A 16,221-nucleotide genomic window follows, 5' to 3' on the forward strand; every position below is an offset into this window, starting at 1 on the left:
AATTTTGCGCAGTATTTGAAAATCAGCTGACGTGTATTGAGCCTCATTCATTAAAGTTAAATTAATTAATATTATGATTAACACTAATGAATACAGTTTCTAGAGTGTGGAATTTATTACCTTGGTTCTTTGGCAACTATCCATTATTTTAAAACTGCATCTGTTGGCTTACTTTAATTTTATATGAGAATGTGAAAGAGTATTCCTCTTTAACACAGAAAACAGTATGTGATATATTTTGAAAATTCATGTCTGTATATGGTACTAATACTGAAGATGAACTTGATGTCTAAATTAGAAACAACCCAGATGTCATGTTTAGAGCGAAGTAGCAACATAATAAAAAAGTCCAACTGCACCACAGTAGAACAAGGGAAAGAAAATTACTGGCTCACTACATTAATGTCTTTAGGACTTTTCAGTGCAACTTAAATGTACATGTTATTAATGGTTAATATGTACAGCTGGATTATGTATATTCTGGCACTGGAGGTGTCATTTGTCTCAGAAAGTGTGAGAAAAACAGAGAGTTTGATAAATGTTCTAAACAAAGTTTGACTGGATCTCTCTTGAATCTATTAATACTGTTGGTGAGCAACAATTAGAGCAAAACACTACACAAAGTCAGGTTCTAAGTCTAAAAATGCTACCTCTTCTGTCTGCAGATTTTAGATCAAGATTTAGAGTACTCTAGTAATATAAATGTGTATAAATGTAACAACAGAAAAAGAGTTGAAATGCCTTTTACAAGATCTTTTCTCATGCATTCCAAAAAGGTACGTATTTCTTGATTCCTGCTTTATACCTAAAATACTGACATCAAAGATAGTTTGTGGGAAAGAAAAACCAAATATCTACATTTTAAAGATAATTTTAAAAATAATTGCTTCTTAGGTTTCAAAGCAGACCACGGAATAACAAATAAATGAAAAGCAGGTACTTTTTTCCCCCAAGGATGTTTTTTACTGTACATTTTGTAGAAAAAAAAAAGAAAAAAAAAGAGAAAGAAAATTAAGGGAAAATATTTTGATCACAGGAATATCATTATCTAAAACTCCAAGTAGGAAACATGACAAATACAAGATCAAGTACACAGCCATGTCACAATGTATCTCTGAACCTTTAAAAAAAATACAGAGTTTTTTCATGTGTTATTTTCTCTGTGCCTTGCACACTTTGTCCAGCTCCTTTACAAAATCATAGTAGCAATGTGGAATTTCAGAATGGTTCCCCAACAGCTGATCAAACAAATAAATAAACAAATGACAGGACAATTGCAATAGCCAGCAGAATGCTATAAATCGCAGTAAAATTGGTAAGGAAAATAAATTCTGCAGGATGGGCCATGTGTATTTCTACAACCACAGAAATGCTCACCAAAAACCAATCTGAGAATCCATTTACAAACCCTGAAGAGCTCCTGTTATAAGTATCTTCCTGAGGATGAGAGATAGGAGTAGGAGTGCATCAGACTGAGGAAGGGCTATATGTTATACAAGGGATACATGGGACATCCCCTGCTCTGAGATACTCAAATTTAACTCAGCTTCTGTGGCTAATTTGGAACATAACCAATCCCCTGAAATATACAAAAATTTTATTTTTCTTGATGTTACTGATACAGACAAGAGAGTTCAGGAGCTACTTTTGCTTTCCCTTTCTTTATCCTTTAATAGGGTATCCTGATAACTATTTTCCCCATCTTTGATAGCAACATCCCTACAGATATAAAGATCTGCTGCAATCTGCCTTGAGCATTGACAAGAAGAGGTTATGAAGAAGATGGATGAACAAGCATGATATTTTTCTTTTATTATTTGTCCCTAGATTTAATTTTTCTTTGGACAAAAAGGGATAATATTAGAAGTGGGTTATACACTACATCAGATAGTTGACCTTTGTACATATCCTCTTTTCCATCTGGGGGATATGATGAGACTGAAAACAAAACCAAAATATGCATAGAAACATACCTTGTCTTGTGGGAAAAAAACAACTCAAAAGCAGTAACATATCAAAACAGAACAGAAATAATTGAATACCAACCAAAAGTCCATCCAACAACAAATATTGTTTGCCTAGATGTCACAGTTAAGACCATGAGATTATGCTGAACAGTTTACTCTGATCTGCCCCTGTGGGTGCTATGTCTGCACTTTTGAGAAAATCCCTTGCAATGACAACCAGATATATCCTAGCACCAGTAATATCCACAGAAGTGTATTTCTGTGGTTAAAAAAAAAAAAAAAAAAAAAAAAAAAGTACCATTAAAAAAAGAAAGAAAGAAGGTAAAAGGTAAAAAGAAACCCTGTAAAATTAAATTTCTGCTGTTAAACCCCTTTTCATCCTCCTTGTTTAGTCTTGTGTGAAGGTTCACCAAGAGTCTGAGCAATTTATGGAAAGCAATGTTAAATACAACTAGCAAATTCCTTGAAACATTCACACAAGATTTAGCTGGGGCCAGACAGGAATGGTACCATATGTGCCTATTCACATTTTATGACCCTCTTTCTCTTTTACTATTCCTGTAACTTGCTTGTTTGCCTTTTTGGCCAGTACAACAGAAAATGTTTCCTCCCCTCTCTTTCCAAGTGCATGGCCCTGAAGCAAACAATGTTTTATAACACATGAGGGGAGAAGTGGGGAGACACTGATATTTACACTGTGCTTTCCATTACCCACTCTGAGCTCCCGAAAATCCCTTTTGCCCCTGTTAGGTCATTGTCATCATACTGCAAAAGCATTCCATTGACTGAGAGGCTCCTCTTTGTCCAAATGTTGGTTATCTTTTTTGGGTAGGTGCAACACTGAGATGTGATGAAGTCCCCCATGTCAAAAGAATGGCTACGTTTAGTTTTGCCCTCCAGAGGCAACATGAGGAAGCTGTGGATATTGGACTCTGTCTGGCCCAGCAGTGGCTCTTTGTCCGAGTGGCGGGCCACAGTGGAAGTTCTGGAGTCTGTCATTTCCTCCTTTTTCTGACATTTCAGTTCCAGGGAGGCAAAAGCTCCCATTAGCCGGTCAATATTGTGTTTTGACCGGGAAGGAGGCCTCCATTTACTGGACAATGTGCCCTGCTCACTTTGGAGACTGTAGTTGTCACAGTCATGGCTATTTGCAGAGCTGGAGGAAGAAGAGATGCTGCTCCGTGCAGATTGACAGTTAAACTCCTTAAGTTCATTTCTCACCACCACTTTGGGATTGACTTGGGGCAAGACTCCGTTCTGAACTAGTTGTGCTCCATTTGTCTGTGAGTAGACATTGCTGACATTAGACATCTTCCCCTGGGAATTGTTGCAGACCTTATATCGGACCATGAGAATTACAATGAATACCAACAGAGTTGCCACAATGATGCCTCCAATGATCAGAATCATGGTCCCACCCAGGAACTGACTGTGTATCGACTGGCACTGAGGGTAGTCTTCTTTGGTGAAGAACTGGGCACATCCCACAATATTGGTGGCAGTAAGGGTTGTGGCCGTGTCATCCCACATTGCCAGGACGCAGAGGTCATAGCCTGTTCCAGAAACAAGGTTGGTTACAACAAAGGCCTTGTTTGTAGCTGGTATCATCCTTGAAAAAAACAAAACAAAACAAAACAAAAAGGAATTGGTTACTCTTGACACAAAAGTAAAAGAGAGAACAGAGACTAGAATAAAGTGATGTTAATTGTTCTGAGTACTAGCAGAGAGGAGCCATAAAATTAAGAGCCATAAAATTCAAACAAGCATTCCAGCTTCCCAGCTCCTGAGGGTTCAACATCCCAGCATTCAGTAACATGCACGTTTTGAGGGCCAGCTCTCAACTGTGCAATGAAAGGAATAAGAAAAAACAGACCAAATTAAACTAGGGATTCTTTTTCTCCTCACCTGCATCTGTCCTAATCTGAAATATATTCAAACCTGAACAAATAACTCAGAATAAAAGCATACAAAGAGCAGTTCTTTCTGCGTATGCAAATGACCTCTGTGCTTGCTGAGTCTCAATGCGGCAGTTGTCACATCACCTCATAGGTGCCTGAACATTTACTGTTTAACTTCAGCAGTTACTTACCTTGTGAAGGCAAGGGTCTACACTTAGTTTTCTCATTGACTGAGAATGAAAGGCAGGCAACCATTTCTCTTTTTTTTCTCCACTCTCCCACTTACTTTCCCTATCCTCCTACTCCCCACTGTGGGAGTAAAATGCTGCATAAAAATACATCATCATATTTGCCAGAAATTTATCACTGCAACCACCTTCCCCTTCATGAGTGAAAAAGAAACACTGGAATTGGCAGTACGGGCTGTGAAAGTGTGAGGAGAGGTAAGAAGATAGGTATGATAAAAAGATTTCTTTAAAATAAAAAATTCTACTCATGTATAAATCTATTTCCAAGAACCAAATAGCTAGACCAAAGCTGTGCTCCATGTTGGGACATTTATGGACATTATTCTTTGCTGCCACAAAACTTAAGCAGTCATTTGAACTCATGCAATATTAGAACATCACTAGAATTCAAAATTAGCAGATGGGAATAAACATGGTCTACCTCCATTTCAAACTGGTGAAAATTGCAGGAAAATTCCACATTAGTGGAACACAGTGGAGAATCTCAGATTTGGTGCCTGGTGGATAGCCAAGAATAACACCAAAGAGATATGCCATGCATGTTTTTCATTACTGCTACATTACAGGCTTGGGTGAGAGAAAAAAAGCTGAAATTAAAGCAGTCCATTATGCCTTAGATTTGCAGGTCTTTTGCACCAGCAACAAGGGAGCCCTATAGGCATTTAAAACACAGTGAGCTGGTGTGACTATTTGGGATGGTAAGGCCTGAGCACAGGAACAAGGCAGATTCCTTGTGGGAGCGCCAGGCTTCCTTAGCCTCAAATCATTGCCACAGCTAGCAGAAACTGCAGGTCTGCAGAGCACCTTCTGTGCAGTGGGAGGGAACAGACCTGCATAGAGAAGCAGCAACGTCAAGGCACTGCAAAGATGACTTTCTCATCATCTTTGCTTTTATGCATTCACACCACTTACTAAACCCTTCAGCCTGGCCACAGGCAAGGATGTGGCTCCTTTTTAAAAAGCAAACAAACACAGAAAAAAAAATCTGTAAGGAAAAGAAATATCAGTGAGAGACACTTGGAATATAAACATCATCTGGCAGGTTTACTCAATGTTGTATTTGAAATTCTAGGCACATTTATCATCCTAATGGAGCTGTTTGACACAGATACAGATGAGCTATTCAGAATGAGCCGAGAGGTCATAAAACAGCCCTCATGAAACACTCCAGATACTGTTGCTAAAATGGTTTCCAAAAGTTGAAATATTTGGTCTCAAGCTATTTATAATTGTTCTGCTCCCCCTGTGGCTCTGGGAACAAAACATCTCTGCCCACAGCAGACTGCGCTTTGTTGAGTTGTTCAAGTATATATGCACACACCACGGATGATATATGGAATAACAGAATACTATTGTCAAACATTTCATTTTAAACCCTTAAATAGTTTCACCAATTGTTTCCTATCTCCTTGTGTAGTGCTATACTCCACTTTTCACCACCACTCCCAGACCAAAGCTAAAAATTATTCTGCAATTGTTAAGTCATTCAGAAGTTATTTCACTGTAAAATCTCATTACAAACAAGTTGCACTGTTAGCAGAAAGAGTAGTCAGCCATACAAACTAGGTCTTGAACTTGGGTCATAACTCTTGGAAAAACAGGACTATAACATCATCTGTTAGAGTGGTTCCTTTGGCTTTTCACTGATGAAACAGAGACAAGAGAGATCACTGTCTCTGAGCAAGCATCAAACACCTGCATTTACACACTTTATAGCTTTGCACATGTCTGCTCATCTTTGTATTTATACTTCCTCACCACTTACACAACCCATCAGTCTGGCCTCAGGTAAGGATGTGGCTCTTTTTAAAAAGAAAATGAACATACAAAAATAGAAATACAGTTGCTCAGTCTCACACACTAATGTCCAATTTCAGTGAACACTGATAGTACAAGTAATTTACAACTTGTTTTCTTCAAACATAATTACACACAAGTTTACAAGGTAATGTAACTGCATAGAATAATTCAAGGACTGGCAAGTAGTGAATAGTGGCAAGAAATGTATAGCCAATGCATTTTTGAATGTACATAAGTGAGGCTATAATGATTCCCAAAGCTTGGACAGGTTAACTGTGCTGAAATGTGCTATAATAAAAACCTCATCTTAGCCTTAAAAAGAAACTGAGTCATTTCTAAATTCAATGAATACTAGAAACTACATCTATGATAATACTGGGACTAATAACGTGTTTTTAAAAGGTTACAGTTGCAATTCCAATTAAGGAAAAAGCATTTAACTCTCCTATAATCTTAGATGTACATCTAAAATGAAGAATTTTGGATGTTTCTGTAAATAAACTTTAAATGCTCCTGTAAAATTTTCAGATCATTCTGGTAAGGAAAAGCTAAGCATAGGAATAAACAACAATTTCAGGAGTACTAGGAGTTAAGTAATTAATTTCAGATTTTCTTTGCTATCTTACAGGAAGGCAATCTTGTTCTCTTAAACTTGCCAAATTTTAAGAGTATTTTGGCATTGTTCCATGCTTCAGTCTACCCTCCCCAAACATACTGCCAGTCAGATTTGATGGATGACATCTCTTAACGCTCCCCACATCTAAAATCAATGCAGTCACATTTTTATTCTAGGATATTGACGACTCTTTCTTTGACTGTCCCCAATACAGGTAGCTGTAAGATGCCACTTCAATCTTTGCTTTGCCGCCTAAGAGGGGGTGTCTCTTCATGCCTGCTCCATGTGTGCAGTGCCATTAATCATGGACCACCATGCCCTTAACTCTGGGACTTAACAGCACAGGGCTGCTATAAACCTAAGAGGGGCCAATAAAACTGGGTCTAGGCAGAGATCTTGCAAGGCTTTGTTCAGTCCACTCATCATCTAAACACAGAAAGTTGGTTTCAGATAGCAACGATCTGGTGCATTAAAGATCGAAAATAGGTTTTTAAAGTCACTAGCTTTTGGAACTCAGAAGATCCTGGTGTTCACTTGCCAGCCCTCAGATAACAAATGTGCTTAACAGTTGCAGTATCTTGAAACAACAAGCTTGATATTGTCCACCTGCTCTTCAGGGCAGGGTGATGTTGCAGAGATGCTTCTTATCACAAAAGAGGAATAAAGATCTAAATTTGATATGAGCTTTTCTTTAGGAAAAAATAAAGTGACAGTTGACTAAGTGCAGGAGGAGATCAACTAACAAAAGACTTGCTTATAGATTATAGGTTATGAAAGGTTTTAATCTATCCAGTTTAAGGAGTCCTGGAGCAGTGAGGACTGGGAAAGCAAACAAACACACAAAGATGTCAATGGCGAAAGTGTAAATTTAGCTCCAGCCAGGTGAAGACAAAATTTGAAAATCTTATGGAAATTTCACTGTCCAGACACATAAGACACAGTAATTTCTGCCTTTCTCATTTGGTTTATTCTCTGGAGTAGGAGGAGCAGGCAAATCTCTATATTCCTGCCAGGATTTTGTTATCTGATATTAATCTAGCTTCTGAATCCTATCTGAAGGTCAAAATATCCCAAAGAAAACTATTCATATATTAACAAGGTTTCTCTCTGAAAATCCTGACTCTATAAGGAATGAAATGAGGATAGGGGTCTTACAACTGACCTTTTCAATTTACAGGAAAAAGCCCCCTTCTCTCACTCCTTGGTACAATAGCTTTAGTTAATGGAAGAGGAGGAGTCCTATGGCCAGAACTGGGGCATGGCATAAGTGTCTGAAATAGAACAACAGTAGACAGATGCTCCTTGGAGAGTTAATGTGTGATGAAGAGCTATGAAGCTGTGAAGGTTTGCAGGGCTTTTCCAAGCAATGCATTCCCTTCAGTCCATGGAGATTTGTGTCTCATTTTGTGAAAGCTCCAAAATGAGTCCATGAGACACTTTTTTAAAAAAAGGGAAGGAGAGTGACAGAACTCTTATTTGAAGTCAATCTTATTTTGAATCACCACTAAAATGTCCTTGTTATGTCCTTGCAGACACAACATAAAGAAAGCAAGCAATTTTGTAATTATTCACTTTGGTGTGTGGTGATATTAAGAAAACTAGAAAATAAATTAGTTAGAAATGCAGGGGGAAAAGGTTTGCTGCAGACTTCTATCATAATCCCAGATGTAAGTGAGCACTGAAGCTTGCAGAGAGTGAACTGTGCTGAGAATTTAGGATAATTGAGTTTTATTCTTCCTTCATCAGCTTCACTGATATCAGGCTCCACTTTATCAGTAACTCTCAGTTCCTGAGAAATCATTTTGCTGTACTGTAAGGCTCCTCATTTATAAAATGGGGATAATGCCAGCAATCTCTTTTCAAAAGAGGCCTGTAGTGTATTGGAAGAAATTAGTAGATATTGTGATTACACTGTAATATACAAACGGTTCTTTTCTTCTAAGTAGCACTGGGGATTAGCAGGACTGAACTGCTGGTTAATACTGTGGTTATGCAAAACAGACAATTAGACAAAATCCAGATTAGGTTAATTGGCTAGGCAAGTCTCTTCCTTTTCTCCATCAAAAGAGGGATATGATACCATCTAGTTTTAGCCTAAAACTGCTTTAATCACATAACTTGTAGAGACCTGTCAAGGCAATTCCTTTGGGAAGGTACTTGCAACTTCCAAGATTCAGTTTCATAGTAACATGCTAGACTATGTTGATTTTCTCATAGTCTTTTTTATTATTTTTTTTTTTCTATATTACCCAGGACTATATGCTACCTATGCACAATATTTGTTTGGGCCTATCTACTACCTGTATACAATTTCTCCTTCTGAAATGAATGCTAGGACTTCAAAATAGAGTCATGCTAATTTATTAAATGCTGTATCAGGAAAAGGTGGGGGAAAAAAGTTAAAAAAGCTTAATTCCTAGGGTGTGAATTTTGTAGCTGTTATAGACTATAATTATGGAGCAACTGCTAGCCAATGGTGTCATTATGCACTGTAATTTGTAATGAGGAAGGGAAAAGTAAGAGAAAGAGGGGTGCAAGGGTGAAATAGCTATTATTTTGTAAAATTATATTCCAGTTAATTAGCACACTATCTTTTCAGTATAATAAAGCCTTACTGTGAAAATATCAGTCTCACTGTACACTCCTAAACTTCCTCTTAGATAAAGTTGCTTTCACTTTAGTGCAAAATATTACCCTCAGAACTAGAAATCAATCCAGAAAAGTTAAACACTGGAATCTGAACTATTTTCATTTTTCAGGGAAGATCTCATGCCAAAAATGATCCTTCTTTCCATTAATAAGTTTGTCCCCTTTTTTAAGGTATTTGAGTTTTTTTCTTCAGTCCAGTTTCATATGTTTTTCTGGAGGAAAAAAAGAAAAAGAAAATATTTCAGGTAATTTGCCATTGAGTGTTTTAGAAGGGTCTGAAGGAGTCCTACATTTCAGGAAGAGTGTCCACCTTCAATTGCAGTAGGATAGAAGTAGGATGGTGGAGAAGGGGGAGAGGGAAAGTATCAGTGGGAGGCATACCAGAGAAGGATTGACTAAAAATCATGTAAAAATGTGAAGATCTTTCAGGAAAGCCAAGACAATTGTAAAGAGTGAAGTGAATCAAGAGTTTAAAGACCTTAGATTGTGGACAGAGATTAAGAAATCTGGAGGAAAGGGCAGAAAAAGATCAGAGGAAGATTAGAAGGATCTAAACTGAAGTGAAAATGTCACACATGATGTATTGCCTGGGAGCAAGAGCATGCAATTGGCAGATTCAAGTTGCACACTTAGCATTCTTCTTGACTGCCAACTTTTGTGATTTGCTTGAAAATTTTATGGGATATACTGGTATAACTTTTTTTCTGTATTTTTATCCTGAAAAGTCCCAGTTTCTGTAGTGATGGAATGAAAATAGAATCTAAAACATTATTAAAAATTAAATAAGCTAACAATGGAGATTAATTTCTGACCCTTCAGATTTCAAAATAAATCCTTGAATATGTATCTTCAGATCATCGTAAGGCCTCAGGAATTTAAAAAAAAACAAAAAAAAAAAACAGGTAAAAAGTACCAAGTATATTTCTGTGTGAGACTTCTCTTTTGGCACTGGATTCAAGATTTTTTAATTTAGAATCTGGGAAAGACAGAGACCTATTGTGACCTGCTTCTTGAAAAAAATGACAGTTTTATTTCTGGTGTCCTGGGAAAAGAGATGTTTGTTAGTATTAGCAACAGGGTATAATTCTTCTGTCAGTCATGTCAACATAAGGAAATGTCAGATAATACCAGGACGTAGCCAGACTTTTTCAGTAAACACTAAATCAACCCAACATGAATAATTTCTTGCATTTTTATTTGCTAAGTTTTGGGGGGTTTTGTGATATGCAATCATAATTTTGCCTTCAGATGGAACATTTATTATTAAACACAAATCCCTTCTTGCTCTTCTGAAACTTATCATCACTCATTCATCCAGCTGCCCTTCAGAGAATCTATCTTGTCAAATAAAACACATAGTACTTATTATTTCATTATTATTTCCTAATTTGTTTATGTTCTTTCCTGATCTTTTGGAGTTGGAGGTAGGGAAGAGAAGGTAGAGACAAAATCAATTTATATGCCTGTCAGAAGATGGTGGGACAGAGAGATACTAATACTAAATATATGCCTTGTGCTATAAAGGAAAGTAAAAAAAAAAAACAACAACAAAACATCCCAAATGTTAAAGTATTGGCTCAGAGAATATAATTTTCTTTGGTAGGCTGCTGAATTATGTCCCCTGGAGGTACTTTGAAGTAATTTATCAGGTGAGAGAGGAAAGTGTAGGCCTCTAGGGGAAATCACAAGGCTGAGGAAGGGGAACCATGATACAAGGTATTCTGCTCCCCTCCATGGCCATTGTTCTAGGGAAAATTCTCTTCTTTATAATTCTCAACAAGATTCTTGCAAACCACAGGGAGCTGCAGTCAAGCACAATGGGTGAGGCATTTGGATGAAGATCTCCAGAAACATCTTCTGATTCTTTGAATCAATAAAGGTGCTCACTTCAGCTGTCCAGGTGCAAGCTACTTCTCTGGGACAATCTCATTTTGATTCATGTTGGTATGACAACACAAAATTAGACTTTCAGGCTCCCTGTTCTGTGCTATAATTTCTTTCATGTGGACACGACAGCAGCAGACATTTAGTGCCCTGAGCTTTCAATTCTATCTTTAGAGGGAAAGCATACACACTCTAGGAAGCCTTGTCAGCACTAACAATTAATCCAGTCACACCCAAGCTATGCAGCAACACACTGAACATATTTCACCTCATTATACTAACTGCCTCAGAAAAAAAACTCCTCACACTAATTCAAATCTAACTAAAACATATTTAAGCTCATTAGCAGAGTAATTGGAAGCCCACATAATATTTCTGTTAGTAAATGTGAAACTAAAGTATTTATGGAAACAATGAAGAAGCACACTAATGAATTCACTCTGTATCTACATGTAAATGTAGAGTTAGAAATCATAATTCACAGCAATGTTGCAAAGAGGCAGCATGTATATTTCACATTGTTCAACAGTATTTAAAGTTAGCAACTGACAGAGGCAGCAACACATTACAGCCACCATGTTTCTAAAGATGGGGAGATGTTGCGGCTGGATCTGGGGGTCTGTCTGATCCCCAGCTCTTCCAGCAATGATCCCAGGTAGATGTCTCGAGACTGAGCTGCTGTCCAGGGAGTTCCAGGCAGTTTCCAGACAGGGATAACCCTTAGGAGCCTGGTCAGAGGCTTCAAGTGATCAGCTCTTTTAGAGGTGATTTCTGCTCTGTGATCAGCTCAGATCAGCCCAGACAGCTTCACTCATGGGTTACCCCAGCTGTGCATAGACGAGAGATGGGAAGACCATGTGGTGTTCCACAGAGTTCTTTAATGGAGGCTTCAGTGAAGGGGGACAGTGATTATCTACCACTGAACTGGACAAAAGTTGGGGGTTTTATAGGGAGAGAATTGGGAAAAGGACCAATGATCTGAGATTGGGATAAGATGACCAATAGTTAACAAGGAAATAACATGGGGTCCCAAAGCAGGAAGGGATCTACACATTAGTCACCATCACTAAGCAGTTTTGTCTTATTTTAGGGGGCAGATCGCCCAGGAGGAGGCCTGTCAGAGGACTGGGCTTCCCCCACGGCTTCCCTCTCTGTATTTAGTAAAAAGGCACTTCCTATAGCTCTTTTGAAGCAACAGAGAAGGCATGAGAACAGAGCTAATAAAATAATAATCACAATAAAATCCACAAAATTCCCTTAACTAAAGATGACACCCATCCCATTAGTCCCTATTGACTGAGAAGGTAATTTTCATCTTTTGACAGGGATGGGGCCTCTGATAGAGAATATAAATAAAATTTGTTATCTTTATGGTGGGAAGGGGAAGGTTTAGGGTTTTCTCCCTTATCCCTTTCCTCTGTTCCTTCCCCACTTTTTTCTATTTACTACAAACTGAGGATGGGGGAGGGAGGTATAGGGTTCTAGAGAGGTTCTGGCAAGGGCTGAGGGAGGGGGACATGAGAGTTTTTGGGGAAAAAGGGGTAACAACATATAAACCAGGGAGCAATTAGTGACCAGACTGCATCTGGCCTATGGCTTGACTGATGCAGCAGCATCTTGTTCAGTTCTCTGTTTTATCTGCTGCCGTGTGACGGGACAGTCTTCTCTCTGGTTTGTGGACATTCGGTGATGCCATCATCTCCATGCAGAGCTGGTCTGGTTTTGTGGGGGTCTTGTATTTGACTCAGGAGAATTCTCGTTAGTGTCTGTGGGGGCAGTGTTTGCAGTGCCTAGATACGGTTTTATGTTTTTTCCTTGGAACCATCCAGGGCCAGATGGTGGTGAGACACAGGCATAGCCCCTTCCCCAGGTAATCAGTGGGAAAGGCCCAGAAACCTGATGTGTCTCTGGGTCCTTTACTAGCACTGGTGGCTCCTCAGTGAGCTTAGCTTGGGCTGAATTTGAGAAATGGTGAAGGATTGGAGGGTCAGGCTCGGATGCTGTACAGTTTAGGAAGTTAACGGTGTAGAGGGCTTTACAGAATCTCTTGATGTAATTTCTGCTTCTCTCTGCTGTTGATGGAGGACTCTTTTAAGGGTTTGATGAGTTCTTTCTATGATGGATTGTCCTGTGGGATTTGCAGGTATGCCTCTATTGTGTTCTATTCCCCACTCACTGAAGAACTCTTTTAGCCTATGAGAGGCATAGGCAGGTCCATTGTCTCTTTTGATGTTTTTTGGGACTCCCAGAGTGGCAAAGAAGAAAATGCTTGATGGTTTGAATGGCATTCTCTCCTATGTGAGCTGATGCAAATACTGCTCCAGAAAACGTGTTGACTGACACATGCACATGTTTAGACCTTCCAAAAGGTGGGAAATGAGTCATCTCAGTCTGCCAGAACTGACAGCTGTTTAGGCCTCGGGGATTGACTCCGGTACCCATAGACGATATCTGGTAATTTTGGCAGTTCAGACACGTTGCAATAATAGCTTTTGCTTGATATTTCAAGAGCTTGAACATTCTGATCAGGGTGGGTACATTTTGATGATAAAATGCATGGGACAACTTTGCCTGAACAAAGATGTCAGGGACATTAGCAGTTTCTATTGACATGACCAATGTGTCTGCCTTCTTGTTCCCTTCTGTGATGGCACCTGGCAGGTATGACCTCACATGCATAATATGGTAAGGTTGCTTCCTGTGGGATATTAAACAAGTTAATGCAGAAATCAACTGGTGTAATTTTGGATTGGAAACATTCTTGAGAAAAGCATGTTCTGCTCTCATAGCTGTACCAGCAACATAAGCTGAGTCTGTGACCAAATTAAAGGGTTCATCTTTGAATTTCTCAAGGGCTCTGACAACGGCTGCTAACTCAGCTATCTGTGGGGATCCTTCCAACATTTGGACATGAGATTCCACTTTTGAGTCTTGGAGTCTTTCCAGATCATTACAGACTTGTGAGATGACCCTGAGCCATCTGTAAAAACGGTTAGAGCTTTGAGAGGTGTCCTGCTTTGGACTAATTTTGGGGTTAAATTAAAGGCCACATTAAAAAGTTTGTGTTTTGGTATATGGATAGAAATTTGTCCTGTATAGTTATCCAGGGCGAACTGGAGTTTTTCATTAGTCTGGAGCAAATGCTCCAGGTCGCCATTAGTCAGTGGTAGGTATATGCATGTGAACTCACACCCTGCAAGAGAGAGGAGGTGAGTCCTGGCTTTTTTAATTAGATGCGCCATGATTTCTTGAAAGGCTAAATTTCTTTGTAGGCTGGTTGTTTGTAAAGATCCATTCAACTATGAACAGAGGGTCCCACTGGAAAATCAATCCATGGAAACAGGGGGTCTTTCCCAAAATCACTAACTGGAAAGGCAGGCTGGTCTTGAAGTGATGGGCTTGGTGTGAAGACAGGGCTTCTTGGACTTTGGTGATGGTGTCTTGGACTTCTGGTGTAAGAGTGCATGGAGACTCCAGGTCTCCACTGCCATGGAGAAGATGGTACAGGGGACTGAGGTCCTCTGTTGTAATTCCAATTAAGGGACAAGATCCAGTTGATGGACCCACATAAACTGTGTAAGTCTCTCAGGGCCTTTGGGTCATCTCAGTTGGCAAGCTGCTGGGGTACGATGGTTCTTTCACAAATTTGGAGTCCGAGATAAGTCCATGGGGTGGTGTACTGCATGTTGTCCTCACAAATTTCAAATCCTGCTTTCTCTATGGTTTCAATGGTCTTTTTAACTGCTTTGTCCAAGTAAGTCTTTCCTGATGCACAGACCAGGGTATCATCCATACAGTGGTGGATGACTGCATCTGGGAATTGTTTCCAGATGGGACACAGGATGTGAATGACATACCACTGGCATATAGTTGGGCTGTTCTTGAGGCCTTGAGGAAGATAAAGCTAATGATATCTTTTGAGTGGAGTCTCTCTGTTAAGAGAGGGGATGGAGAAGGCAAAGCAGGGGGCACCTTGGGGGTGCAGTGGGATGCTGAAGAAACAGTCTTTAATATCTATGATGGCAAGTGTCCAGTCTTCAGGCAGCATAGATGGTGAGGGCAGGCCAGGATAGAGGGGACCCATGTCCTCAATGACTTTGTTGATCTTGAGAAGATCGTGGAGGAGTCTCCATCTGTCCTTTCCAGGCTTTTTCAGCACAAAGACTGGGGAATTCCAGGGGCTGGTGGTCTAGATGATGTGGCCTTTGGCAAACTGCTCTTCAACTAGGTCCTGTAGCGTGTGCAATTTTACCTTTGAGAGGGGCCATTGCTCGACCCAGACTGGGTCCTCACGTTTCCAGGTGAGGCAAGGGGTAGATGGCAGTGTGCAGTCCTCAGTGGCTCCAATCAGAAATTCCAGCTGGGAATATGTAAGGAAGCCCCCTACTGGGCTAGAAGATCCCCCTCCCATAGGGTGATGGGGGCCCTTACCACAAAGGGCTGTATGGTTGCCATCTTGCCTTCAGATCCTTTGATGATGACATTCTGCTTGCTGAGCATAGACACTGTGGCTCCACCAATCCCTGAAATCATGCCTGCTACTGGCTGCAGTTCCCAATTTGCTGGCCACTCTGAGTTGGCCATGATGGTCACGTCTGCACCGGCATCCAGCATCCCTGGTCAGTAGATCTTCTTCCCCTAACAGAACAGGCCATACTTGATGGCTTATTTGAGCCCACAGTCTGTGCCCACATTATTGTGGGGTTGAGGGGAAGCCATTATAAGTTGTTCAGTGGGAGTAGAAAGGCTTGTGCAGTTGGAGTTCCTTGTGAAAGATAAAAGGGTACGTCCGTGCAGCACAGCTGGACAAAGATTTCTTGTCCAGGTTACACTGTTTGTACTTCTGGAAAAACAAAAATTTTCCTTGTACCATGGAAAGTGTCACCTACAATTAGGATGTCCCAGGGACCATCTTTCGGTCCATGCTTTCCTGTGGGAACATGATAAACACTTTCATCTGTAAAGTCAACGCACAGTGCAGTTACCAGCTGGTGCCGGGTTCCCATCAATATCGTTCTGTGTCTTGGATCTTTCTCATGTAGCATGGCATCTCCCAGGATGATGTGCTGTGATGCTTCCCATCTTCCTGGTCCTGGCTGTCCGATGTGAACCTCACAGTTGGGATGGAGCAAGATGACTTTTGATTTCTTGTCTGCACA

The 16,221-nt window shown here is 39.9% G+C and overlaps 1 protein-coding gene across 2 annotated transcripts in view; it reads right to left on the reverse strand.

The window, feature by feature from the left end:
- Positions 1-714: 714 nt before the first annotated feature.
- The window catches only part of LOC107201109 (leucine-rich repeat and fibronectin type-III domain-containing protein 2), a 175,247-nt gene continuing 159,740 nt past the window's right edge, over positions 715-16,221 (reverse strand). For both annotated transcript variants that reach the window (XM_015620304.3, XM_033512555.1), the window contains exon 4: positions 715-3,576. In XM_015620304.3, the coding sequence (XP_015475790.1) occupies positions 2,658-3,576 (919 nt within the window). In that variant the 3' untranslated portion in view covers positions 715-2,657. The remainder of the gene's footprint in view (positions 3,577-16,221) is intronic.

This window comes from Parus major, chromosome 3 (genome assembly GCF_001522545.3).
Source record: "Parus major isolate Abel chromosome 3, Parus_major1.1, whole genome shotgun sequence".
NCBI classification, from domain to species: domain Eukaryota; kingdom Metazoa; phylum Chordata; class Aves; order Passeriformes; family Paridae; genus Parus; species Parus major.